At 49.8% G+C, this 26,271-nt stretch overlaps 1 protein-coding gene across 2 annotated transcripts; it reads right to left on the reverse strand.

Annotated features, from left to right (window-relative positions):
- Positions 1 to 11,580: 11,580 nt before the first annotated feature.
- MAN2B1 (mannosidase alpha class 2B member 1) lies at positions 11,581 to 26,020 on the reverse strand. 2 transcript variants are annotated; one of them, XM_041762641.1, is made up of 24 exons: positions 25,792 to 26,020; positions 24,964 to 25,066; positions 24,617 to 24,790; positions 24,075 to 24,268; positions 23,292 to 23,424; positions 22,895 to 23,040; positions 22,091 to 22,207; positions 19,691 to 19,773; positions 19,477 to 19,597; positions 19,318 to 19,396; positions 19,029 to 19,138; positions 18,688 to 18,795; positions 18,267 to 18,383; positions 17,014 to 17,187; positions 15,864 to 15,961; positions 15,671 to 15,788; positions 14,367 to 14,485; positions 14,175 to 14,276; positions 13,926 to 14,013; positions 13,655 to 13,735; positions 13,037 to 13,264; positions 12,454 to 12,606; positions 12,244 to 12,346; positions 11,581 to 11,769 (listed from the first exon to the last, which is right to left on the reverse strand). In XM_041762641.1, exons 1-24 carry the CDS (start codon positions 25,954 to 25,956, stop codon positions 11,660 to 11,662), a joined length of 3,024 nt encoding a protein of 1,007 aa, XP_041618575.1. In that variant the 5' UTR covers positions 25,957 to 26,020; the 3' UTR covers positions 11,581 to 11,659. The 2 variants fall into 2 exon arrangements, with proteins under 2 accessions (XP_041618575.1, XP_041618574.1); XM_041762640.1 differs by having other exon boundaries at positions 19,691 to 19,776.
- Between the last annotated feature and the right edge of the window lie 251 nt (positions 26,021 to 26,271).

Raw genomic sequence — 26,271 nt, forward strand, 5'->3', positions numbered from 1 at the left:
TGGAGAGAAACTTCTTGAATGTAAACATTGTGGGAAAGCCTTCAACTGGCCCACATCCTTACATAAACATGTGATGAGAATGCACACTAGATAGGTAAATTATAACTGAAAAATACAGGAGAGTATTCAGTCTTAACAAAGTCATGTAAAAACACCACTGAAGAGAAATGCTATAAATGTAAGTAATAGGGAAAAGTCTGATACAAATTAATTCAAGTATAATACTCCAGACAGTTCACTACATGAAAGAAGTGCTTCAAAAGTTAAAAAATAATGAATTTTATTCTGAAACTCAGTCTCTGGACTGTGGCTTCCAATTGTTGCTTTTTAGCTGAACATGGAGTTGAGACAATTCTGTAAGCACTGTTTAAGCAATAGTATGTAACCTTAGTGGATAGTGTTTTTTCCTTAAATCAGCTTATAAAATTTTTGTCTTTCCATTTTGAAGTTAATTGGATCTATGGGTGAGTTAAAGTGTATTTCTAATATGTAAGGAGGGTTAATTTTTATATAATTTTTTAATTGTTCAGTAAGTGAAGAGGCCATGGAATAATGATATTTTGGTATTTGTTGTGATTTTCCTATGACCTCATGTCACAGGTACTGGATATTCCTTACTCATTATAAATATTCCTCCTTTCATATGAGAAAAGGATTCTTTCTTTTTTCTTTCATCAAAAAAAAAGCCTTATTTTCCTGGCTAATAAATAGTTGGCATAAATTTGTAAGTATGCAGAGTTTATCATAGAGTATAATCTCATTAGAATTGCTATTTACATATTTTCCCTTTACTCTTTGTCATTCCTTCTGTGATTTGGATATTACACTTTAAGAAACCTGTCTTCAGACAAGAAAGATAGAATTGGAGATGGCTCTCCTGGAATGTGTTAAGTTAGGTCAATGTGGGTAATACTGTGGCCTAATTTTCTAGAATCTGTTCTCTTTATAGTTTCATGTTAGAATTCACCAATAGCTTTACTTGCATGAGATTTGGAAGGCAGAAGGGAAGAAGGCCTTACTTTTTGGAGTCAACTTTTTGGAGTCACAGTACAAGCAGTGATAGATACCATAGGAGTTTTGCATACATCTTCAAGCCCATTTGCTGATTCTTTGCCCTGCCATTCAAGAGTATCTTCAATACCACCACCAACTACTTAACTTCATTTTCTTAGAGTTGTAGGTTTCTACAGATGCCTCCACAAGTTCCACAGCAAAGATTAATACCGTTTGTATTTCCTTGCAAGCCTGATATCATGTGTCCACCAGGCAACAAATTTAGACTATCATGGTTGAGAATGTTTTTTAAAGCACTGACTTCCCTTTTCTCTGGATTGCATTTGTATAAGGTCTAATATATGTAGTACACATCTTGTTCTGTTAATACTCCTAATGATTGTGTGTTCCTGATTCTACCAACACAGCTACAGTGATGTAGTCAAAAGGAACCATGTGATAGTTTTTTCCTCTACTGCATTGTACAGTGACTTCTGTGACCCATCCCTTTCTTGTGAGAATAAGCACCTTCCTCTTGTCAGGCAGATTGTGTTTCTAATGACTCACAACTGGACTTAATTCTTCAATACATTTTCAATTATGTTTGTATGTGATTTACAATTTTTTAAATGAACCAATGTTTCTGTATGTGTTCTTTCAAAGTGTTTTATTAGCTGTTGTATATTAACATTCTTCATTTTCTGATGAGAGTATATTAAAACATCCCATTGCAATTGTGGATTTTCAAATCAACTGGTAATTTTGTCATCATTATACATTCTGAGTATCATCATGTGCATACAAGCTAAAGTATTTTTCCTCAAATTTGTATTCTGTAGTTATGATTTTTGTAATTAAATTTCTCATTATTTTTAATTCCAAAAACTTAGATCATGGTTTTATCAGTGCCTTCTTGCTAAAGACTACCAGGATGACATCTGTAGTCAAAAAGAAAGAAATAGAATGAATTGTAGTAATAAATATGACCACAAACCATAAACAACAATGGATATTGGATACCTGGCTGGCTCAGTTGGTGGACCATGGGATTCTTGATCTTGGGGTTGTGAGTTTGAGCCCCATATTGGATGCAGAGATTACTTTTTAAAAATGAGTAAAAACTTTAAAAAATGTATATATTTATCTTATTTTAGAGATCATTCAAGTAGGGTGAGGGACAGAGGAAGAGAATCTTCAGTCAGACTCCCTGCTGAGTGCAGAGCTGGACCCAGGGTTGATCCCGTAACCCATGAGATCATGACTTGAACCAAAACCAGGTGTCAGACACTTAACCAACTGAACCACCCAGGTGCCCCCCAAAATAAGTAAAATCTTTTAAAAATGGATTATATGAATGTGAAGGTGTTCAAAAGGCCCAGGATTTGGACTTGTGAGACTCCTATGGAAATTAATACATTTAAAAGCAGACATGTATTTAAAAAAAAAAAGCAGATGTGTATACAGGTGAATTGGGAAAGTACACCCAAGGAAGACCCATGCCCAGAAAAGTCTTGAGAATACCTTAGGACTTCATGCTAGGCTGTTAGTGGAAGTCTTTCTGTGCATTGAGCCAGCATGCAAAGAGTAGACGACATGGCTGCATTTCAAATGCCCAAGTTTCAACAAAAGATCCCAAGTTTCAACAAAAGATCCCAAGTTTCAACAAAAGATCCCAAGGGGGATGCCTGGTTTGTTCAGCAGATGAGCATCTGCCTTTGCCTCAGGAGTCCCAGGATCAAGTCCCTCATTGGGCTTCCTGCATGGAGCCTGCTTCTACCTCTGCCTATGTCTCTGCCTCTCTCTGCATCCATGAATAAATAAAATCTTTTAAAAAATCACAAGGCATATAAAGAAAGTTGGAAACATCACCCAAACAAATCATAAATCTTCAGAAATCAACACCAAGGAAACAGGCTTCAGAATTATTAGACAAAGAATTTAAAATAATACTCATGGGGCACCTGCAGGCCTCAGTTGGTTAAGTGTCCCAACTCTTGATTTTGGCTCAGGGTCATGAGATCAAGCCCTATATCAGGCATGGAGTCTACTTAAGATACGCTCTCCCCCTCTGCCCCTGCCCCCACTCATACATGCGCACACTCTAAAGTAAGTAAAATTAAAAATACTCCTAAGGGTTTAAAAGGAAAATAATGTTAAGAAGAGAATAGATGAAAAATTTTGAGAATATCAAAGAGAAATTATTTTTAAAATAAAAATTGGATGCCTGGGTGGCTCAGCGGTTGAGCATCGGTCTTCTGCTCAGGGCGTGATCCCGGAGTCCTGGAATTGAGTCCCACAGCAGTCTCCCTGCAAGAAGCCTGCTTCCCCCTCTGCCTATGTCTCTGCCTCTCTCTGTGTGTGTCTCTCACGAATAAATAAATAAAATATTTTTAAAAAATTAAAAAAAGTCACTAGGGGTATCAAGAGCAGATTTGAACATGCAGAAGAAACAATCTCTGAACTCAAAAACAGGTCATTTGAAATTATAAGTCTGAAGAGGAGAGAAAAAAAAAATAAAGTAAGCCAAGGAACGTCTGGAATACCATTAAGACAATTAATGTGCACATTATGGGAATCCCAGAGGGTGAAAAGGGAGAGAAAGGGGCAGAGAACTTACTTGAAACAACAATGGTGGAATAACCTCCATTCTCTGTCTTCTCTGTTTGTTATTCCCATTATGCATATGTGTTCCACATTTTCCAAAGGCTCTTTTCTTTTTTCTTCATTCTTATCTGTTCTTTAGATTGCATAATCTCTATCCATCTATAACTTCTTGTTGCTAATACTCTTTTTTTTAAATTTTTACTTATTTATGATAGTCACACAGAGAGAGAGAGAGAGAGAGGCAGAGACACAGGGAGAGGGAGAAGCAGGCTCCATGCACCGGGAGCCCGACGTGGGATTTGATCCTGGGTCTCCAGGATCGCGCCCTGGGCCAAAGGCAGGTGCTAAACTGCTGCGCCACCCAGGGATCCCGCTGATACTCTTTAATGTAAATATTATCATACCCTCCTTCTTTAAATATGGTTTCCCTTAGTTCTTTGAACATATTTAAAATGGCTTCCCTGAAGTCTTTGTTAAATCTGTCATCTAGGCCATCTCACAGACAATTGTTTGCCTTTTGTAAGTTAATCCTGCCCATTTATTTACATGTATTGTACATTTTTGGTTGAAAATTTGACATTCTAGATCATATACTTTTCAGGACTGTTGTTTGTTTAGTGATTAGCTGAATGACATTTTGGTGACATCTTTTTTTCTGCATGTGAGCCCCTGCCCTGTTGCTCTTCAGAGGGCACAGCCTTGGGCTTGCTTACAGTCAACAATGGCTTGACTGTTTTTGACAGGGCTCTCATTGACTGTCTCTTTCTCTGATCACACTGTATGGTGGGCTGCTTGCTTTATTAACAGTTCCCTGGGACATAAATTGCTCCAGAGCCTGACCCAATTTCATCCCTACCCCTTTGTAGAAGTAGTTTTTGAGGTCAGAGTTTGAGGTCTGTTCTAATCCCAAGAGGGCTCTCCTTATCTTTCTCTTTCCCTGGTTCTTTGGTAAACTAACTAGCCTACTTGTTTCATATATTGATCTCATGATCAACATATGCCTGCCTCCTCTAAGTGGCTTGCCATCAAAACTTTCATCATCTTTGAGTACCCTTAGTCTTGAACTTCCACACATTTGTTTAAAATAAGTTTAACCCCTTTGGAGAGGCCTTTGGAGCTATGTGCTCTTAGGGCCCGCTTCTGCCTGTGAACAAAATCTTTGAGCCAGGGTGCTTGGGTGGCTCAGTTGTTTAAGCATCTGCCTTTGGCTCAGGTCATGATCTCAAGGTCTCTGCTACCTGCTCATTGAGGAGCCTGCTTCTCCCTCTCCCTCTGTCCCTTCCCCCACTCATGTTTGCTCTCTGTCAAATAAATAAAATCTTTAAAAAAAATCCTTGAGCCACAGCTCTGGAATAATGGGTGGGAATGTTGGCCTGTCTTTCTCTGAATAATCCCCCCTCCTTTGAAAGATATTTTATTCATTCATTCATTCATTCATTCATTCATTTAAGAGACAGCACATGAGCAAGGGGAGGGGCAGACGGACAAGCAGACTCCATGCTGAGTGGGACAGGTAGCCCAGTGAAGGGCTGGAACCTAAGACCCCAAGATCATGACCTGAGCTGAAGTCAGACACTAAACTGATTACCTGAGCCACCCAGATCCCCCTGAATAACTCCCTTTTAAAAGAAAGACACTAGGTGTGGTTGGCAGCCTCTTGACTTGCCTCTTGGCATAGAACTTCTGCCCTATAAATGAGCTAGGAGAGGGCAATTGGGACTCTAGTATTCTTAACATGCCATGTCTGAAATGGAGTCTCCACCCCTATCATCAGCCAGGTGGAAATGAGCCTCTGCAATATGTAGCTGGGAGAGGATGGCAAATGCTGGTGCCTGCCCTCCCAGGAAGATGGATCCCTCGACTAGGAGCAGGGTTAGGGGAAGTCTCGTGTTCTTGGTTGCCTCTGCCTGGACTGGTGTTTGCATCATTGAAATGAGAGGGGCAGAAAGCAAGTTGTGGTTTCAATACCACAGACTCTCGCTCCTCTTACTTAGGTTTTATTGAATAAATGTTTGTTATATCCTATTATGCTACTTTCCAGAGCCTTAAAATAATTGGAATTTTAAAGTGACTCTTGACATTTATATTTGTTTTGCTGGGGAGAGAGTCCAAGAGCTAGCTCCTGCTGCCATTCCAGAGTAGTGATTTTTGCTTTTGATACTATGGTGAATGGAATTTTCTTAATTTCAGTTTTGGGTTTTCCATTACTAGTATATAGCAATAAGTCGATTCTTAGATATTCTTCTATCCTATGGCCTTGCTATTCTAAGTCTTTTTCCCCCTTAGATTTAGTAGTTATTTTTATAATCAAGATTGTGTCATCTGCAAATAAGTTTTGCTTCTTTCTTTCTAATCTTTGTTCCTTTGAGTTTTCCTCCTTGCCTTGCATTAGCTAGGTGTTCCAGGACAATTTTAAATAGAAGTAGTGGAAGAGGGCACTTGTTTTGTTTCCAGTCTGAGGGGGAATGCATTCAGTCTTACACCTTTAAGTAGGATATTATCTGTAAGTTTGTCATATATTTCATCAGATTGAAGTTTCCTTCTAGATAACATTCGATGAGAATTTTTATAGTGAATGTATTTTGGATTTTTCTGTTTTTTTTTTTTCCTCTGTGGAGAGTGTCATTACTTTTTCTTTAGTCTTCTATTATCTTTCATTGGTTTTCAGATGTTAAATCCACTCTTCCCTTCTTAGACAAACTCCACTTTGCCATAGTGTGTAAACCTTTATATGCATTGCCATATTTCATTTCCCAGTGTTCTGTTAAAAGGTTTTATGTTTGTGAAGGTCATTCATCTAATTGTTGGTTCTTTCCGCTCTCTTTTTTTCAGTCTACCCAAAATCACTTCTGTTTCAGTGTTCTTTTTTCCCCTCCAGGTTTATTGAGGTATAATTGACAAAATAGATTTTAAATGTACATCAGTGATTTGATACAAGTATACAGTGTGAAAGGATTCCTGCCATTTTTTTCTTGTAATATCTTTGTCTAGATTTGATAAAATGATTTTTAATGTAGTTCCTCCTCTTTTATTAGTGCAGTACTGGAATTTCTTCATGAAAGTATGTTCGAATTCCACAGTGAGGCTATCTGGCCCATGGCTCTTCTTGGTGTGAAGATTTTTTTTGTGTGTGTTCTGTGTGTGTGTGAAGATTTTTACCTACTTCAATTCTTAACTTGATAGACCTATTCATATTTTGTCTTTATTTCTTCTTGAGTTGATTAATAGGTGTGAATATAGCTAGGAATTGTCCATTTCAAATAAATTTTCCAATCTTTTGGCATAAAATAGTTCATATGATTCCTTTATAGCTTTAAAAATCTCAGGTATGTTTGTAGGGTTTGTGATTTTTGTGGGGTTTATGTGGGGTTTTTTGTTTTTGGAGCGGGTATACTTGTTTTTCTATATTTATAATTTATGCCTTTTTCTTGGTTAGTGTGGCTTTAATTTTTTTTAATGTTTTTTTTTAAAGATTTTATTTATTTGTGACAGACACAGAAAGGGAGAGGAGAGACAGGCAGAGGGAGAAGCAGGCTCCATGGAGGGAGCCTAACAATGGGACTCAATCCTGGGTCTCCAGGATCATACCCTGGGCTGAAGGTGGGGCCAAACCCCTGAGCCATCGGGGCTGCCCTAGTGTGGCTTTAATTTTATTAATTTTCTTGATCTTCTCAGAGAACCAATTTTTTGTTGATTTTCTCTATTGGTATTCTGGTATTGCATTTCATTGATGTCTGCTTCTATATTTTTTCTTCTATATTTTTTTGCTTCTTAATATTTCCTTTTTTGAAAATTTTAATGAGCTTTTTTCTAGTGTACTGAAGTTGAAACTTAGATCATTGATGTTTGATCTTTCTTCCTTTCTAATGTATTTAAAACTATAATTTTGACCCTAAAATTTTTGCATGCATTTTTTAAAGATTTATGTATATATTCATGAGAGACAGAGAGAAGAGGCAGAGACTCAGGCAGAGAGAGCAGCAGACTCCATGCAGGGAGCCCGACATGGGACTCAATCCCAGGTCTCCAGGATCACACCCTGGGCTGAAGGCGGTGCTAAACCACTGAGCCACCCGGGCTGCCCTATTCTTTGATTTTAATTCCTTTTTGTGCGTGTGTGGTTTGAATTATTTGATTTCTTCTAGGATCCAAAGCAAGTTTTTAGGGTTAAGTTCTTTTCCTTCTATATAGTTAACATCTTTTCCATGAAAATCACTTATGATTTTGGTAGAAACTTCTATCTTGTTTTCATCAGTGCTGTGCAGCCAGAGATCACCAGGAACACAGTTATAGTAGAACATAGTTGAGTTACTGCCTCCTTATAATGGAGATCAAACACCATGAGGAACCATGATGCATCCCAGTAGAGGGTATAGGAAGGTGGACTTACTCTGTGATATGGGCTTACTTACTTGGTTGGCAGGTGGAGGGAGTTTAAGAAATTAGGATTTTGACTAATGATATCATTAGATCTAAAAATGGGGCTAAAACTAATGATGAAAAAATGAAAATCATTTGTGCCAGAAGAGTGAGGCATTTGGTAATATTTGTGTCTTGGGCAATTTCCTTGTATAATCCAATTACAGACAAGATAGTGGCCTCATGTTGGTCTTGTTCCATCACAGAGAGTGAACCTGTGTAATTTTGGTTTTCTGTTAAGATAGTTTATGTTCAACATCAGAACAACATAGCCTTATTACAACAAACAGGCTCACAGCAACAGCTATCTAGTACTACCTGTCCAGCTCTCGCCTTTTTTTTTTTTTAAGATTTTATTTATTTATTCATGCAAGACACAGAAGCAGAGACAGAGGCAGAAGGAGAAGCAGGCTCCCACCTGAGCAGGGAGTCTGATGTGGAACTTGATCCCAGGACCCCGGGATCATGACCTGAGCCAAAGGCAGATGCTTAACTGAATGAATCACCAGGCACCCCTCCAGCGAGTGGCTCAGATTATCAAGTGGCCACTGGGGACCACCACCAGGCCTAGTGAGCCCACCCTTGGATCCCTCTATTTGACCCAGGATGGACCCTGCCACCACAGGGAGACATCCAAAGATTTGGGGGCGGGGGGACAAAAAACAAAGATTTGGGGGAAGTGTCCCAAGAATGGGCCCTACTGGAACTGCAGTTGGGCACAGGGTGCCCTCCCTGGGCCTCCCTGCCCCCCTCTTCAGAAGGGGTAATTTCAGAATGCCCATCCCATGACCCCACCCCACGCAGGATTGCAGCCAGTTGAGGGGAATGCACCCAGACTTTCCTGGCCATGATCCCATCCTCAGGAGGGAGAACCTAGAAGAATTCTCAGGAGGCACCCCCAACAACCAGGCACCAGCTGAGAACGCAGCCAAACCCAGGGCACTCTTACCCAGTTACCTGCAAGGTCTCAAAGGAGTTCCCATGTGGGGAGGGGACCGACATGTGCCAGTCAGCCAGCCTATCCGGACAGTTCCTAGATGTCACACTCTTCTATATTGCAGTGAGAATCTCAGGGGAGCCCATCGGGAGGGGGTGTGGTTGGGACGACATCTCTGCCAGCCTCCTGGAACTCTGCTTTGGTTTTGACGGTTGGATCCCGCCCCAGGCCCGCACAGCAGAGCTCCGGGGACAACGTAAAAGCAGCTGCATAAAAGTAGCCGCCAGGTGGCGCAGTTCTACCAGCATGACCTGGAGGAACCTGAACCGCCACCCCCCCACCCCCACCTCCACCCTCACCCCGCCAGGTGCCACCTTGCCTGGATCTCACCCCAATTGTGTATCTTGGCCCAGAGCGGCCAAGGAGTAGGCTGGTGGGCCCAGGGCACCGTCGTCAGAACTCCCGGGGTGGCCCGGGCTGCTCCCATTTAGTGCACTGGGGTATATAGCTCAGGATGGAGCATCTGACTGCAGAGTACAATTTAGACGCTTTCAGTAGATGGTCCCAGTGACTACACCCTATGTGAGACTGGCCCTCCACGGGCCTCCCTGGCCGTCTTTGCTCAGTCTCCCCACGTCCAAGAGGACTTAAAAATATTTTTGAGAAACACATGTAGCATCGCAGCCCAACACAAGAAGGCTGGTCCATGGCTCAGCTGGCTGCTGCCTGCCTTTACGAGTTAGAAACATCTTCCTGTGGCATATGTGATACATAACGCTTACATGTGACCAAGGCTGGGCTTGGAACACTCTCCCTGGGAGGTGGGGCTGCTCACCTCCTCCAGACGGAAACTGAGAACAAGGAGGGGGAGGAGGAGGAGTGCATCCAGCAGCTAGAGTTCAGTCCTGACCTCCCACAAAAGGACATAGAAACTTTGGGAGGTGCTCCCAATGACTGAGACCCAAGGGTGACAACACCTGAGTCCCCGGCATCCTTCACGGGTGTATTGTCCAGCCCACATTCACTGTGACCATTGTTTGGATGGGGATGGGGATACGTTTTCAGGAGACACCACCAGGGGGCTCTAATACCCGGGCCCATGCAGAACCACAGCCTGGTCCTGGGCAGCCATCCGGAGTCTCTCTGGCTAGTATGTGCTTCTCTCCATCACCAGGGAAGAGTTACAGAGGCTTACAGGGGTATATCCAACAATCGGGCACCATGTGGAACTGCAGGAGGACCAAGAGCAGCTTCCATGGGTCTCCCTGGCCAGCCAGGACCATGCCAGCCTTTAGAGGGGGATTTGGATGTTTTCAGGAGATTCCATGGACTACCAAGCTAAAGATGTCATCCCCAGGGTGCACTACCTGGCCAGACTTTTCCCTGCCACCGGAGGAATCCTTTATGAGCCAATTTGGTGGGCACCTCCTAAGATAGGACCCTATACAGGACAGCAGACACCCCTGAGGCACAGCCCCCAGACTACCCTCCCTGGCTTTGCTGCCTTTCCCTTCTGAAGGGAAACTTTATTTTATTTTCTAAGATTTTATTTATTTGAGAGATAAAGAGAGATCACACAAGGAGGGGGAAGGGCATAGGGAAAAACAGATTCCCTGCTGAACAAGGAGCCTGATTTGGGGCTTGATCCCAGAACTCTGGGATCATGACCTGAGCCAAAGACAGATGCTTAACCAACTGAGCCACCCAAGTGCCCCTGGAGGGAAACTTAAACATTTCTGAGAGGTACATCCAGTGAAGAGACCCCAAGCAGGATGACAACTAGCCTGGGGTTCCCTCCTTGGGCCTCTCTGGTCCATCTCTTAACGGGGAGACTTAGAGAAAATTTCAAGAGGCACATCAAGCACCCAGGCCCCATCTGGGACCTTATCTAGGCTCCTAGAGCCCTCCTGGGGGTTTTCAGCTGCCCAGGGTCATGCCTGCCACCCTAAGCCGGACTTAAACATTTTTTCTCGAGGTGCATCTGACAATCAGGGGGTGCATGCATCCAAATATGGGCTGCAGATCAGCCTAGGATGCCTTCTTGACCATCATACTCCTTTAAGGGACCTGCATATGGCTGTCCTGACTAGAAGGGGAGTCACTTTCAAGTCTAAACCACCAGTTTCATCCCAAAGTGTCCTTCCTCCATAAGAGACCCCAGAGCACACCAGGGCATGCTAGGCTTTCTGCCTGTTTCCTGGGAGCCCAGCAGCTCTAGCCCACCTGTCCAAGGCCTCACTTTGGAACCTGGCTCCAATTCCAATCCCCAGTGGACATCCAGGATGTCCTAGTTTCCTTGCCCTCAGGGCCTGGCTCTCCCCCAAGACCAGGTCTGGAAAGGCCCGGGGTATGTCTGGTTCTCTGGGTCCAAATCCAATGCAGGCCCACCCCTAGTAGCTTCTAGAGACAGCTGTGCCACAGCCTGAGTGGATGAAGGAGTGAAGTAGGAGTGGAAGGCAGGGTGGTGGGTGAGGTGGGGTGTGAAATGTTGTGGTCTCTTGTGAAGATTCAGGCTGGTAAGTGACTTCCGTGAAAGGCCTCAGGTCAGCAGTCAGATAGTGTTTGCTAGGTCATAAGTTAAATCTCCCCCCCCCCAAAAAAAACCAAAACCCCACTCACACCTTGACTCGTCTTGGTAGTGGCATTTTAATGGCTTCCATTGGTGGCAGCAGCAGGAGGAGGAGAGTCTTCCTGCCCCCGGCATGTCTAGCCATGCTCTTTCCACTGGACCGAGGCCAGGAAAGTGCGGATTTCCATGGGCTCCAGTGTGATGGTGGTGGGGTCCAGCCGAGGGGGAGGGGGCTGGGCTGTAGGGCCTAGGGAGGTGCATGAGAGAAGTGAGGAGGGGTGCAGACTTCCTCTGCTTCACAGCCTCCTCATGCTCCTTCCCCTCGGCCTCCACAAAGCCATACATCCTCAAACCTGTCCCCACCGCCTTATTCCCACAAGCATTTTAAACTGCCTCCCAGGCCCTGAATACCATCCCCAGATCCCCAAATCTGTCCCCAGTGTCTGGCCATCTCCCTTATGGTCTCAAGCCTTACTTTAAAAGCCATCATGCCAATCCCAGGGGTGATGGGCACACTGCTCTCCACAGAACCAGATACCATGGAATTCCACCTCAACTCTCAAGACCACCGCTAGTTTGCTTAGACCCACTTAAGATCCTTTATCCCCTAGCCTGGATCGGAACACTACCTCAGACTCTAGGCTCTATCCCTGGGTCTTGGCCAACATTCCCACGCCTCCCACACAGCCCCCTGCACCCGGCTCCCGGGGCAGGCCCCCACCCGTGTTTGGTGTCCACTTGAGCCTGGAGGCGCTGGCCCGGGGCTGGTTGGCTGCCAGCGTGGTCTCCTGCAGGTACGTGATGGTGAAGGCGGAGAACAGGTCCTGTAGGCAGGGGATAGGCCTGGCTGAGTGGGGACAAAGCAGGGTTTCCCCGTCTCCCTTCTCTCTTTGCCTCCGTCTTGTCTCCTCCCCGCTCCTCCCCTCCTCACCTTCAAATCCAAGGTCACCGGGGAGCTCAGGTTGCCAGAACCCTCCCCTACAGCGAACTGGTGCTCCAAGCGCAGCAGCAGCGTCGTCCGGTCCCAGCGGGCCAGTGTGAGCAGGTGTACGGAGGGAGGCAGCTCGCGGCGGAGCCCCGAGAACTGCAGGAAGGGGGCGGGGCTCAGGCGCAGGGGGCGTGGTTTGTCCGGGGGCGGGGCGGAGCCAGGCTGGGGGCGGGCCCGAGCCCGGGAGGGGCAGGACTGATCCGGCCTGAGACCCACGGACGGAGGGCGGGGATGAGGCTCAGGGGGCGGGGCGGGGCGGGCCGAGCGTGGGGACTGGAGGCGGAGGGAGGGTGCGGCCCAGTGAGCCCGCCTCCAGGGGAGAAGGAAGTGCCGAGACCTGGTCCCGCGCGGGACGATGGGACCTGGGACCGAGCCAGGCGAGGCGACATCGGGGCTGTGCTGAGGGGGTGGGACGAGCTTATGGCCTCCCCAGGACGCGTTAGGGGCGGGTGGAGGGGTCTCCCTGGGACCAGGAAAACGCTCCGCGGTTCGCCGGGGTCCTACCCGGTGGCCCCACCCCCCTCACCTGCTTGCGCGGGGCGACTCCCAGGTGGTAGGGGGCGCCGCCACCGGGGGCCAGCACCACCTGCGGGGCCAGCACCTCCTTCTCTGCTTGCAGCCGGTGCCCGGTGGCCGCGGTCTGAGCCTTGTCCAGCAGCACGAGGTGGCGCCCTCGCACCCACAGCCCCGACCCCTCCTCCAGCAGCGGCTCCCCCACTCCACGTCCATCGTCTTTCAGAAGCCTCCGGTGCACCTGTGGGGAGTGGCCAGGAGAGGGTAAGGGGTCCCTCTGGCCGATGTCTGGGCCAGAAATTGGGTACGGACTTGTGGACATTTCCAGGAAGAAACTAAAGAGTGAGAAGAACAGATGCGGAGAAAGACCTGCAGGGGACTGCCCCAGGAAGCCGGTCCAGCCTAGCAAGGGGCTAGGACAGAGGGAGGGAGGGATCTAACGGGATAGGGCAGGGCAGGCCCTGGACAAGCTGGGTAGCTGGGGAGGGACTGGAGAAAAGCCTGGAGTAAACTTTCCACATAGGAATGAAGGTCTCAGCTTTGTGGGGACTACCAGCAGGGCACAGAAGCCGGCTTTCAAGGTCCAATAGGAGACCCGGGTGGGAACTGACTTGGAGCTCTGGCCACTCACCATGAGCTCCACGGAGCCGTCCCTCAGGCTGCTGCCCCCCTGGGAGCGGTCGGTCAGCACTGTCAGCTGCACGTGGCCATCCTGGAGGGTGGGGGGTGGCAAGGGGAGAGTGAGGGGCCCCACAGCCAGCAGGGCACCACAGGGCATGGTGGAGCCCACGGAGGGCAGCTGAGAAATGCTAGGAATGAGTGTGACCCCCACTCTGTGGAGGGATGCTAGGAAATGGGGAGCAGGACACGGGGGGGGGCGGGGGGCGGGGGCGGTCGGTTACCCTGATGTAAATGCGGCTGTTGACCGGATAGTAGTTTCCTGCCACTGGCTCAGTCTGGTTCAGCTTCCAGGTGGGGCGATAGTCCCGCCTGGGGAGGGGTAGGCTTTGGTCAGGCCTGGGCTCCAGTCCTCCTTTCCTGGCTTATCCATTCCTCACGCCCCCTTCACCACCTCCCTCCCATGCTGCGAGGAGCAGCAGATGCTCCTTGCACACCGCAGACCACCCTTGGCTGCCCCTAGGTGCCCCCACCTCCTTTCCAGGATCTCCCGGCCATTGCTGTCCGTGTAGAAAAGTCCTTTTGTCTCCAGCACAGTGTCAAAGCGGCTGATGACCTCCTTCCCCCAGCCGTCACTATACCCGAGGGGATGGCAAGATGGTGAACTTTACCTACCAACTCTGCCCTTGCCCTCACACCCCCAAGTCCCAGCTGGTGCTGCTCACCCCACAGGTATTGGTCCCACCGTCCACTCCAGCTCCAGGTGCCGCTGCCCTGGATACAGGCGGACCACCTGGGAACACCAGGCTGAGAAGTTCTGGTGCACTTCCTGCACCAAGGGTGTCTGTGGGCACATGGGGGTGGAGCACAAGTCTAAGCCCACACCTGAGCACCCCTGCAGATACCCATCTCTGCTCTGACAGGCCTACATCCAGGTCAACCCGACCAATGACATGGGAAGCTGCTCCCCCACCTGCCTACATGTGATGCCCACACTTGCTATGTCAAATGTTGCCACATAATTCTTGACTGTAGCATCTATGCTTGCTGCCCACCATTACCCTAACTTCCCTCCTGAGAAGAGGATTCTAGCTTGGCAAGTGGCTACCTGGAATAAAGACTATATTGTCCTGTCTTCCCCGAGGCTAGATCAATAGCTGTGTGACCATGGTTTGCTCAATGGAAAATGATCAAAAAGGTGTACACAACATTCCCCACCTCTTTCCCTCTCCCCCTGGCTCAGATGCAAACATGATGGCTGGAGCTTGCGCAGCCATCTTGGGCCATGAGTTAGAAGCTGAATGTTGAAGAAGGCAGAACAATGAAATAGAAGAGACTCTGAAATCACTCCCTGGATGGCCCAGCCAGGCTTTCTGTTAGACGGAAAGCAATGTCTATCTTGTCTTAGGCATGATTAATTTTCACAACTGTTACTGCAGGCAAAACTATCTTAACACAATGACCCACATATGCAGAAGTTCACCTCAAGGGGAATCATGTCAGATGTGAAACTTGCCATTACCTGCCCCACCCCGATCCTAAGAGGACATGTCAATGAGAGGTCCCAAGAAACCCCACAAGGGTGAGCTCCTATTCCCAGCCAGATGTACCCTCAGATATTCTAAGTGAGAATCACCCAAGTCCTATCCAAGTATGAACTCTCAAGTATCCGCCTCAGATATAATCCCCTCCTCCCACAGATCCTTGGTGAACTCTTCAAGCAGCTATACCTGGTTCTCCCCATTCATGGACCATGTGGGAACACCTCACCCCCAGTTTCAAAAGCTAAGTATAATCCTGACACCCACAGCAGATGTGAAAAGCCTTCATACTTGCTCCCAAGGCCTGACTGTTATTCAAGCAGCCATGAATACCAGCCCAGTGTGAAAATCCTTAATATTCCCCTCAGGTCTTAGCCCTCTTATCTGATGGAGATGTAAACCTGACTGGACATGACTCACCACCCTCCTAGGCTCCACACCTCTCCCACAACTCCCCCCACACCCACTCATCATACAAGGTTCCAGACCTTCACCACGCGGGTTTGAGCCCAGTGGCTCACGATCAATGGTTCCTGGCGGTTGGGTCTGAAGATGTAGGCACCTGAGACCTGGGTACTTAGGTTGTTGCCTACACTGGCGTTGTACCTGGGGCCAGAGCAGGTTAAGAGTCAGGTAAGCTCTATTTACACCCCATCCCTGGCCTGACAGTCCCCCACTCACCAGTAAAAGGCTTGGCGAACAGGCAACAGGAGGTTCTGTTCCAGGTTTTCCAGCTCCACCAGGAATCCTGTGTCAGGGTCAAACCTAGCCCGGATGTACTGGGTAGAAAAGGGCAGACATGTTAATAACCATCATCTCAGCCAAGGATAGCTTCATTCTTCCTGGGGCTCAGGAGAAAACCCAGAAGCTACCTCCCCTCCTCTCTCTCTCTCCTCACCTGGCCCTACTGACAAATCATAATAGCTCTACCTTACACCTTCTCAATCTGATCACTTCTCACCATTTCCACCGTCTTCTGGGACAAGCACAGCCTACCCCTTCCAGGCTCGCTCCTCCAGTCAATTGACCCCCCACGGCCACCAGAGGGTGCCAGTGACACCCTAAGTACCACCCTAAACTGTCCACTTGCCCGTTTGATGAATCCTAGTGCCATAACCTGTAACCCGGGAGACTTCTAAGGGCCCAGGGAAACATGTAATTTTTAATTTATTTTAGAATCAGAAGAAAACTTAAATGTAATAATAATGAATATATTATAACAAAGACTGCCTGGTTAATTCTCGTCTTTTACACCCACCTGCTCATGAAATAGAATTTTTAACTTTTTTTTTTAAGTGGAAAAAAGGGACCGACAAAGGCAAAAGTGCTAGGGCCCATTACAGTCTTAATGCAGCCCTGTTCCTGACATGGCTCCTTCGAAGTAACAGCTGAAGTCTTTCCCTTGGTCCTCAAGTCCCGCAGAGTCTGACCTGTCACCCAACACCTGCCCTTTCAGCCCCAGTGGGCTTCTGGAACATTCAACACCCTTCTGCCTGAGGGCTTTTGTCTCTGCTGCTCCATGCCTGCCTGGATTCCTCTTCCCCCAAGTGGCCACGTGGCTCCCTCCCTCAAGTCTCTGACCTGCTTCATTTAATTTGCAAACCCCTACCACCATCAGCCCTTACATAACTGTCCAATGTCACCCACTGTCCTCACAGTCCAGGAAAAGACAGTGAGGCCCAAACAGAGGTGGTCACTCACCAGAAGACACATTAACAGGAGACTGGTGACTAGGCCACAAACCCAAGACCCCCTGATCCAGAGTCCATGCAGCTCACCACACCTCAAATTTGTCACGGGGGAAGGGAAGGGGATCTGAACGGAGTCTCACCTCATTTTGGATGTCCAAGACACGGGACCAGGACTTCTGGGATCTCGGCTGGCGGCTGTGGGCATGGGGTCTCCGGCCAGGCACCTGGTTTACTGAGTAGATGCTGAAGCCCAGGGCAGGCACTGAAGCTGAGAAAAGCAGCTCTAAACCGTCTGAGCTAGGAAGTATCACCACCTCGGGGAAGAGGGGGGCAGAAACTGAGTCAAGAGGCTGTGAGCACACATAGTGAGCTGTATCTAAAGGGACAGGTCAAACTCCAGGAGGGAAAGGAGCCCCGGATGGGGAGGAGAAATGTAGGCATTGCCCAGGAAGGATGGGGTGTCAAATTCTGAGTTAAAAATTACAGAGAAAATGAATGAATAAATAAATAAATAAATAAATAAATAAATATTACAGAGAAGATTCATGAAGTGGAGCGGGGTGGTGGAAATCACTTGGAGGGTGCAGAGGCTATGGGAGAAGGGGAAGTGAGGGAGTAAGTGAGGAAGGAGATCCTTGAAGCAGAGGAATGAGGGAAAGGCAGATTCTCGGGGGAGGAGGAGATTCATAGGTAGAAGTCTTCTAGGATAAGGGAAATAAGGTAAACAAATTTTTTAAATTGGGGGCAACTGGTTGGATCAGTCAGTAGAACATGTGACTCAACCTTGGTGTTGTACGTGGAAACCCCACATTGGACATTGGAGATTACTTTAAAAAATAAACTCTTTAAAAATACAATCTTTCAAAGCACCTGGGTGGCTCAGTTGGTTAAGCATCTGCCTTCCACTCAGGTCATGATCTCAGGGCCCTAGGCTCAAGCCCCATATCTGGCTTCCTGCTCAGCAGGGAGCCTGCTTCTCCCTCTGTCTCTCCCCCTGCTCGTGCTTTCTCTCTTTCTCTCTAAAATAAATAAAATCTTTAAAAAATAAAATAAAATCCTAAAAAAAATTCCTGAGGAGACATTAAAAAGGGAGAGATTGCCCGAGAGGCTAGGGGGTGGGGGGTGGGGATAGGGGATGTTTCCAAGGATATATAATGTTAAGGGACAGAAAGAGAAAAGGTACTGGGCACAAGGTATTGATGGAGTGTGAAATATTTATGAAAAAGAATTACCCAAAAGAGGGAGGTATCTATGGAGGAGGTATCCGTGGAGGGAGATGTATCTACAAGGTGGGGTCGGGTGGGGCAGCGGAGAAATGCCCAGGGGGAGGTGTCCAAGGCAGGAGATAATCATGCGGGTGGTATTCATAGAAGTATTTGTCGAAAGAGCTTACATCGCTGGGCACAATCTTGCCATTCGGGTCCCTCACGTCAAAAACGCGTTTGCTGACTGGCAGCCGCACCATCCAATCCACATTCCGCCCCAAGGGGTTATAAATGGTCACTTGGAACTGGTGTGGGAGGGTCAGATTGGTGATGGGTCACAGTAGGCCCTCGCGAAACCCACCCCCCACACGCAGCAATGTCCTTGGGTGACCCAAGGCCCCATGGGGTGCTGTGGTCTCTGTCCTACCACAGCCTCACTGCCCTCCAAGTGATCGCGCCGCAGACGGATCCTCCAAGCCAATTCCACACCCGGCAGGTACCTCGAGAGCCCCTCACCCGGAGCTCCGCCTCCTCCGAACCCCCCTCCTCCCCGCCCCAACCTCACCCCCCTGCATCCCGGCCCCGCCCCCCGCCCGGAGGCCAGCTCACACTCTTTGCCGTCTGGGTGAGCGGACAGACACTGATGTTGAGGTCGCGGCAGTACGTGAAGTCCTCCTTGGAGCCGCTGAGCCGCGCCAGCGAATTGCTCAGGAGAACCTGGGGCAGGGAGCGTGAGGGTCCGCGGGCCAGCGCTGGGGCCGCCCAGGTCTCCTCTGGGTGCCTTCTCGGGCCCCGCCCCTTGAATGACCCCGCCCCTCGCACCAGGCCCCGCCCAGTAAGGCAACTCTAGACCCCACCCCAAGTCCTTGGCCACGCCTCCTCCGGTCTCCTCCCCTTGGTCCTAGACCCGCCTCTCCCAGGCCCCGCCCCCTCCGCCCCACCCCGCGCACCTCGCAGGGCCCCCAGCCGGCGGCGAGCTGGCGCGCATAGTCGTTGGCCACGTGCTGCCGGGAGGTGCCGCTGACCGCGTCGTGGTGCTGGAGCACGGCCATCGCCTCGTCTGCAGGCAGACGGTGAACCGGGTGGGGGCTCTGCAGGACTCTCAGCCCAGACCCCAAGGACGGGAAAGGTCACGTGGGGAAGGGCAGGGTCCCCAGGAGCTTTATGAAGGGACAGGTGCCCGAGGGTGTTGTGTCGGGCTTCAGACGCTCCCGTCCCCTCACCGACTCCAACACCTACTGAGGGGTGCACTGTCTCCTGAGCCATAGGGTCCCACGTTGGCCGCCGGACCCGCCAGTGCCTCCAGCTGGTTGCACACCTGGGGGACAGAGGGGGTGTGGTGGAGCCCTGCATCTGTTGGGACCCCTGGGTGCCCCCTTGAGCCCAGCGCCCACTCACCTGCAGAAAGTTGTAGCTGAGGCGCTCATAGCGTTTGAGGGCCGGCCGGCTGGAGAAGTAACCGGTCCAGAACTTGTGAGGGCCGTCAGCGTAGGGAAAGAAGTCGTCCTGTTTTACAGACCTGCAGCGGCAGAGTCATTGAGGCCAGGGTCATGACCCAAAGGGCATGCCAAGCCCGCCAAGCCCCCCAAGCTCCCGTTTCCCCCTCAAATACCAGGTGAGGTTGGCCTTGTTCAGCTCCCAGAGGTAACAGGCGGGAGTAGAGTAGAGAACATTGACGCGGCTCCCGTTGGCCTGCTGCTGGGGGGAGGTGTCCTTGTGAGCCCTTGGGAGTCCACACCTTCCCAGGGGGCCCACAGGTGTGCACAGACATCCTCACACACATGCACACCTTCACACATGCAGTGTGTTCAGATTCTCTTAGTACATATTTTGAGTGCAAAGCAAGGGCCAAGTAGTTATGCAGTAGGTGCTCATTAAACAGTTGAGTGAATGAAGGGAAGTGAGTAGGACTATATGCCCTTATGTGCATACACATGTCTACCCCTGCACACACAATCACATACAGTTAAACACACACACACAGAGGATTCACTCAGCAAACAATCACTTGATTCTTCAATATACTCAGGATTTTGGACAATCTAGAAGCAGAGGCCAGCTCCACTCTTATAGAATCCACAGCCAAGTGGGGGAAAGTTGTTGAACAGATAGTTTGTTACAATCAGCCTGGATGTGGCCTCACAGATATTTGTGGGGACCTTGTGTACACAGAGGAAAGGCCAAGAGCTCCACCTGCGTTTGGTGAAGCCTTCCTGGAGGAGCCAGCATTGCAGCTGATGTGTTACAGGAAAAGCAGAAGGTTTTCAGCACCAAATAATAGTAATAGGCAACAAACATAATACGTGTTATTTACCTGGCCTTGCTCTATCGATCTGTATAAACAAACTCATTAAACCCTAAAAGCCTCATCAGTTGGGAGCCACCACTATGCCCATTTTCTAGACAAGAAAACTAAGGCAGAATGCTTAAGATGTCTCAAGGTCACAGAGCCAATAAGTGGCAAGCTACAGATTTGAAGTAAGGGGTCCATTTCCAATAGAATGGAGTGGGCCGAGGAGAGGTCAGGGGCAGGAAAAAAGCCAATGGCAGCCCAGGAACATGATCTTTACAGGAGTGATCAAGGCCTCCAGGGCCCCTCAGGGGCATGGGAAGGACTGGGAAATGTCTTTTGGAAGGCCCTTGGTGATGTTTCTGAGAGTGTTTTTGATGAAACAGCAGGGCAGGGAGCAAGTGGAAGGTGAGACCATGGAGACTGCCAGTAGACACCCTGAGGATGGACTGATGGGAAGGAACATTTCATACGTGAGCTCCAAGGATGCCTGAGTCCTGATTCCCAGGACCTGTCAGGTTACGTGGCAAATGGAAATTAAGGTTGCAAATGGAGTTAAGGTTGCTGATCAGCTGACCCTAAAATGGATTATCCTGGATGATCGTTAGGGCCCAATGGCATCATAGGTCTTTAAAAGTGGAAGAGGGAGAAGGCTCCTGGGTGGCTCAGTTGATTAAACATCTGACTCTTGATTTCAGCTCAGGTCATGATTTCAGGGTTTTGAGATTGAGCCCCATATCTAAGCTAAGCATGGAGCCTGCTTGAGATTCTCTCTCTCCCTCTGCCCCTCCCCACTCTGCTCACATGCACACTCTCTAAATAAATCAATAATTAAAACAAACAAACAAACAACCGGGCAGCCAGGGTGGCTCAGAGGTTTAGCACCGCCTTCAGTCCAGGGCGTGACCCTGGAGACCTGGGATTGAGTCCCACATCGGGCCCCCTACATGGAACCTGCTTCCCCCTCTGCCTATGTCTCTGCCTCTCTCTGTCTCTGTGTCTCTTATGAATAATAAAAAAAAAAAAAACCCGAGGGGGATCCCTGGGTGGCTCAGTGGCTTAGCACCTGCCTTCAGCCAAGGGCGTGATCCTGGAGACCCAGGATCGAGTCCCACGTCGGGCTCCCTGCATGGAGGCTGCTGCTTCTCCCTCTGCCTGGGTCTCTGCCTCCCTCTGTATCTCTCATGAATAAATAAATAAAATCTTTAAAAAAAACTGGGAGAGAGAGTGAAAGTAAGAAAGAGATGTGATGACAGATGCAGGGGCAGACAGCTGCTGTATGACTGGCAAAAATGGGGGGGAGGGGCACAAGCCAAGGAATGTGGGCAGCTTCTAGAAGTTGAAGAAGGCAAGAGAACTCTCCTCGAGAGCTTCCAGAAGGAACCCAGGCCTGCTGACATCTTGATTTTTAACCCAGTGAAATTTTTTAATCCCATGATCCTGGGGTCCTAGGATTGAATCCCACATCAGGCTCCCCACAGGGAGCCTGCTTATCCCTCGGTCTGTGTCTCTGCCTCTCTCTCTGTGTCTCTCATGAATAAAAATAAAATATTTAAATAAACAAAAAACTGTAAGAGAATATATTTCTGTTGTTTTCAGCCACCACATTTGTTGGTAATTTGTTATAGTGGCAAGAGAAAACTATGAGAGCACCCACTGCTGTGCATAGGACCCAAGGCCAGGGACATAAGCACACTCATACACATGAGATGTTACGTTTACCTGAGCATTGACCAGCTGGATGAGCCGGTCAAGGTTCTTGAACCACATGTTGGCATTCTCGTATTGAAAGTCTGAGCCCATGGTCATTATGGTGTGGTTGGTGCGGTAATGCTTGCTCTGCAGGTAAAATGAAGACTTCCTTGGGCCAGGGTGTCCTGTACAGCTGTGTACAGCTGTGTCTTGGTATACCCATGGGTATGGGGCACCTGAGTGGCTCGGTCAGTTAAGCATCTGACTCTTGGTTTTGGCTCAGGTCATGATCTCAGGTCCTGGGATCAAGCCCCACATTAGGCTCCGCAGCCAGCTGGGAGTCGGCTTGAGGATTCTCTCTCTCCCTCTCCCTCTGCCCCCCCTGCTCGTGTGCACTCACTGTCTCTCAAATAAATAAAATCTTTAAAAGATAATAATAAAATAAATAAATAAATAAAATCTTTTAGAAAAAAGTATGGGTACACTTAGAGGAGCAGAGGGGGAAGTGAAAGTGGGTCATGTGGGAGCATAGGGACATGGGTGAAAATAGCCACAAGCTGTTGAGTAACTTCTCTTGGGCCCACCACACAGATGAGGGCACTGAGGCACTGTGCCATGTTGTCTCATGACCTTCGTGAGCATCTGGGGCAGCAAAGGTGTCTGCAATCTTTTAATTAGAAATGCACACAAATCTGGGAGGGGAGCTTGGTGATGGCGAATAGAATGCTACCTTCCTCTGAGGGTCCTGAGGAGGTTTTAAGGAATGCCCGGGCTGTGCAAGGGGCCCAGTGCATTATGAACACCAGTCTCAGGGGCTCTTCACAGTAGGGTTACCTGGGCAGTGGCCAACTGCAGGAAGTAATTGACCAGCTCCTTGGCATTGTACTCGGGACTGCGTGGGTCCTCCACAAAGGGCTTGTCAGCACACAGCGTGTCCCAGCACAGTTTCTCCGGTGGGTTGTACATATTGGGGAGCACACCTGCATGCCACACCAGGCTCAGCGCCCCAGACCTGCCCTGGGGTCAAAACCTCCCATGCCCACGCCCCGGAGAAGAGACCTCAGAATTTGCAGGGACCAGTGCAAAGTGCAAATGCTGAGTCCTTGTTTGTAAATTATTAAGAGTTTCAGGACAATGACAATAGAGTATAAAACCAAACCCAGGGCCCTGTCAGAGAGGTCCCAGGTCCCGTGCCCCTGGGGCCAGCCCTGCCCCCACCCCAGCCCCTTACCGGTAAAGAGGTCGGCCACTGGGGGCTTCAGGCTGGTGCTAGCCCGCCAAACCTGCTCCATTTGTAGCTTCTCCTGCCGCACACTCTTATCTTGATAATCCAGCCGCCCGAAGAAGAAGCCATCAAAGCCCATCTGGAGGTGGGGAGGGATGAGGACTGGGATCAGAGGGCAGGAGAGGGTGTCCAGTCCTCTCACCACAAACCACAGCCCCCTCAGCATGGGAGTGGTGGGTCAGAGCACAGGTAGGAAAACCAGGTCTGAAATCAAGAAGTGTTCTAGTTCATTTTGAAACTTGGGGAAGGGTCAGATCACATGGTGGGAGAGCCAGGAGGAGCGGGTCCAACAGGAGAACAGACGTTCACCTTCCCCAGCTCCGAGAGTGGCCTAAGACTTTCCCACTTAAGCACCCTCAGAATGGAAGGGATCGGGGAATGGAAAGGGGACGGGGTCATGGCCAAGATTTGAAGCCAGGGGAAAATCAGGGTAGGCCTCTACCTGACACCTGGCTTGGAGAGGAGCCAGGATCATAGCAAATGGATTGGGGCCCAGGAGGAGCCAGCTGGAGTGGGTCAGCCTGGGCTGAGGCAGAGCAGAGAGGCTGGGGAGTGGGGGGTGCGAGCAGTAAATGGGATTCACAGTTTACCCAAGGGGCAGGGCCTCAGGGGGCCAGGGGGCCGGAGGGCCAGGGGACAGGGCCCCATCCAGGTAAGCTTGAAGGGAAGGGTGGGGCGTGAGTGGCCAAGGGAGGAGTCAGAGCTAACGGATTAAGGTTGGGAAATCACCTGTGCAAACAGCGAGGCCTGCTCCCGAGAGTGACCGAAGGGGTCAATGTGCCAAGCCACACGGGGGCGCCCATCTTTGCCAAAGGTGTCTTCCAAAAAGCGCAACCCGAGCGTCATCTGGTCTATGATGGCTCCGTAGTGGGTGGCTGCCTCATCGTTCATCACCCAGCCACCATTGGCAAACTCCAGGCGTCCTGTGCCGGGAAGGGCAAAGTCTAGGTCCATTGGAAGGGCCAGGACTGGGGCCAGGAGTGGCAATGCAAGGGATAAGAAGACACGGCTGCAAACCTAGGCCTGGAGGGGGGAAGAGGGGTCACTCCCGGGCCAATGTAGCCAGACATGGAACAGAGGGTCCCCTGAGGATCCCCTGGAGGTGGGGCCTTGTAGGATGCATAGGAGTTCTACACATAAAGGGAAATTCCAGGCAGGTGGAGCCACATGCACATAAAGGATGCACAGGACATGATAAAAATCTCAGAAGCTAGAGTGTCAGAAACAGTTGAGCTAGGCTTCCTCTTTTCACTTCCTTAGGACAGACTCACCCTGGCGCACCAGGTTCCGCACAACTTCCTGTGTTGCATTTGTCTGCTGATGCCACCAACGGGAGAAGAAGGCAATCTCCACATAGATGAATCGGCGGGTGGGCTCCATCAGCAGTGACAAGATGACTGAATCTAGGATGTACTGCACACCTGCATGCTGGACATCATTCTGGACTGTGGGCACAGGGGTTGGTAGTCAGGGACAAATGAGCCAAGGGGCAACATTCTCAGACATAGGAGTTTAAGCTGGGCAATGTCCCCACACTAATGTCCAGGACCCAAAAAAGATCTGAAGGGCTCAAAGGGGCCACGGGAGTCCCGGAGGCAAATCCCCATGCTCTACTCACTGCCATAAAAGTACTGGTCCACAGTCTTGAGCCAGCCCACATCATCATGTGTGTGGGCCACCAGGTGCACGTTGACCATATCCGGTTGTACTACAGGGCATGTCTGCACAGGGACCCCAAATACACCCATCCTGTCAGTTACCCCAAGGTTAAGAGGCAGTTGGGGGTAGGGGTGGGGCTGGGGGCACAAGGTAAATCTAGCGGTGAATGACAGACAAATGGGGCCAGGCCCTTCCAGAGAGGACACACGCAGAGTTGAGCATACAGATCCCACTTGACACAACCCGTCAGGGCAGCTCTCACTGACACCCTGGGAAAATGGTAATAGTAGTAGCTAATTTTTATTAAGCATTTGCCAATAGCAAGCAGCCACCCTGCGGGAAAGGGAGTTGGGCAATATTATCTCATTTTCGGATGAGAGCACTGAGGATCAGAGAGTAATTAAGTGACTTGCCCCAAGTCATGCAGCCAGGGAGTCAGACTGGAACTCCAGACAGACTGGAACTCCGGGCAGGCTGACTCCAGAGTCCCAACTCTCAAGCAATCCCCGCTCCCCCCGCCCTCACAGACACACCTATGTCCAATCACACAGTTCAGTGCATGCAAAGTCCAGGCAAGCCGACGCACAGAAGCACGGAGGCAGGTACAGAGCCTATTCTCAGATTCATACAGCCAGACCTTTCAACGACGCAAAGCATGCCTGCGGATCACACTGTCCTATTACCAACCACTCCCTGGGCGCCGCAGAACCAACCCACCCATGCCTCCGGACCCTGCTCGGGGCTTTCCTCCAGCTTGTGGACATTTCCGCTCGCGGGCCGCTCTCACCTCGTATCCCGCGGCCCGAGCGCCAGGCGCCGCCACCAACAACAAAAAGAGGAAGGAGAGAGGCGGGAGCGGTGGCTGCAGCGCGCGGGAGCTCGTCCCGGGCCCTGCCGAGCCCCGGCCGCCACCGCCAGCGCGGACCCCCGAAGGCCCCGCGTCGGCGCCCATGGCTCCGCCGCCGCCGCCACCGCAGCCGCCTCCAGGGGCTTCCCGGGCCGAGGAAAGGCAGGGCAGAGGCCCCGCCCCCAGAGTCCGACCTAGCCAATGGGTGCTGGCGGGGGCGGGGCTAGGACGGCCTTGCGAGTCACGGGACCGAGGCCTCAGCTCCGGCTAGCCCCTGAGGACACTAGGGGTGTAGGGAGGCGTTGGGCGTGTCCCACCCTCGGGGGAGCCTTTAGTGTCTCACCGCCTCCGAATGGACTCGGGAGTGTCCCTTTGTCCCCGCGGACGCGGAGGCTTCAGATTTTCCTACGGGTGTAAGTT

This window comes from Vulpes lagopus, chromosome 7 (genome assembly GCF_018345385.1).
Source record: "Vulpes lagopus strain Blue_001 chromosome 7, ASM1834538v1, whole genome shotgun sequence".
In the NCBI taxonomy this organism is placed as follows: domain Eukaryota; kingdom Metazoa; phylum Chordata; class Mammalia; order Carnivora; family Canidae; genus Vulpes; species Vulpes lagopus.

Excerpts from the sequence above, each read along its gene's own strand:
- MAN2B1 (XM_041762640.1), bottom strand. The coding sequence starts at position 25,956 with ATGGGCGCCGACGCGGGGCCTTCGGGGGTCCGCGCTGGCGGTGGCGGC. Across the intron at positions 17,188-18,266 it reads GCAAGATTGTGCCCAGCGAT|GTGGTGATACTTCCTAGCTC; the intron begins GTAAGCTCTTTC and ends CTCTTCCCCGAG. Across the intron at positions 12,347-12,453 it reads CGGTGACCTTGGATTTGAAG|GACCTGTTCTCCGCCTTCAC; the intron begins GTGAGGAGGGGA and ends CCCTGCCTACAG.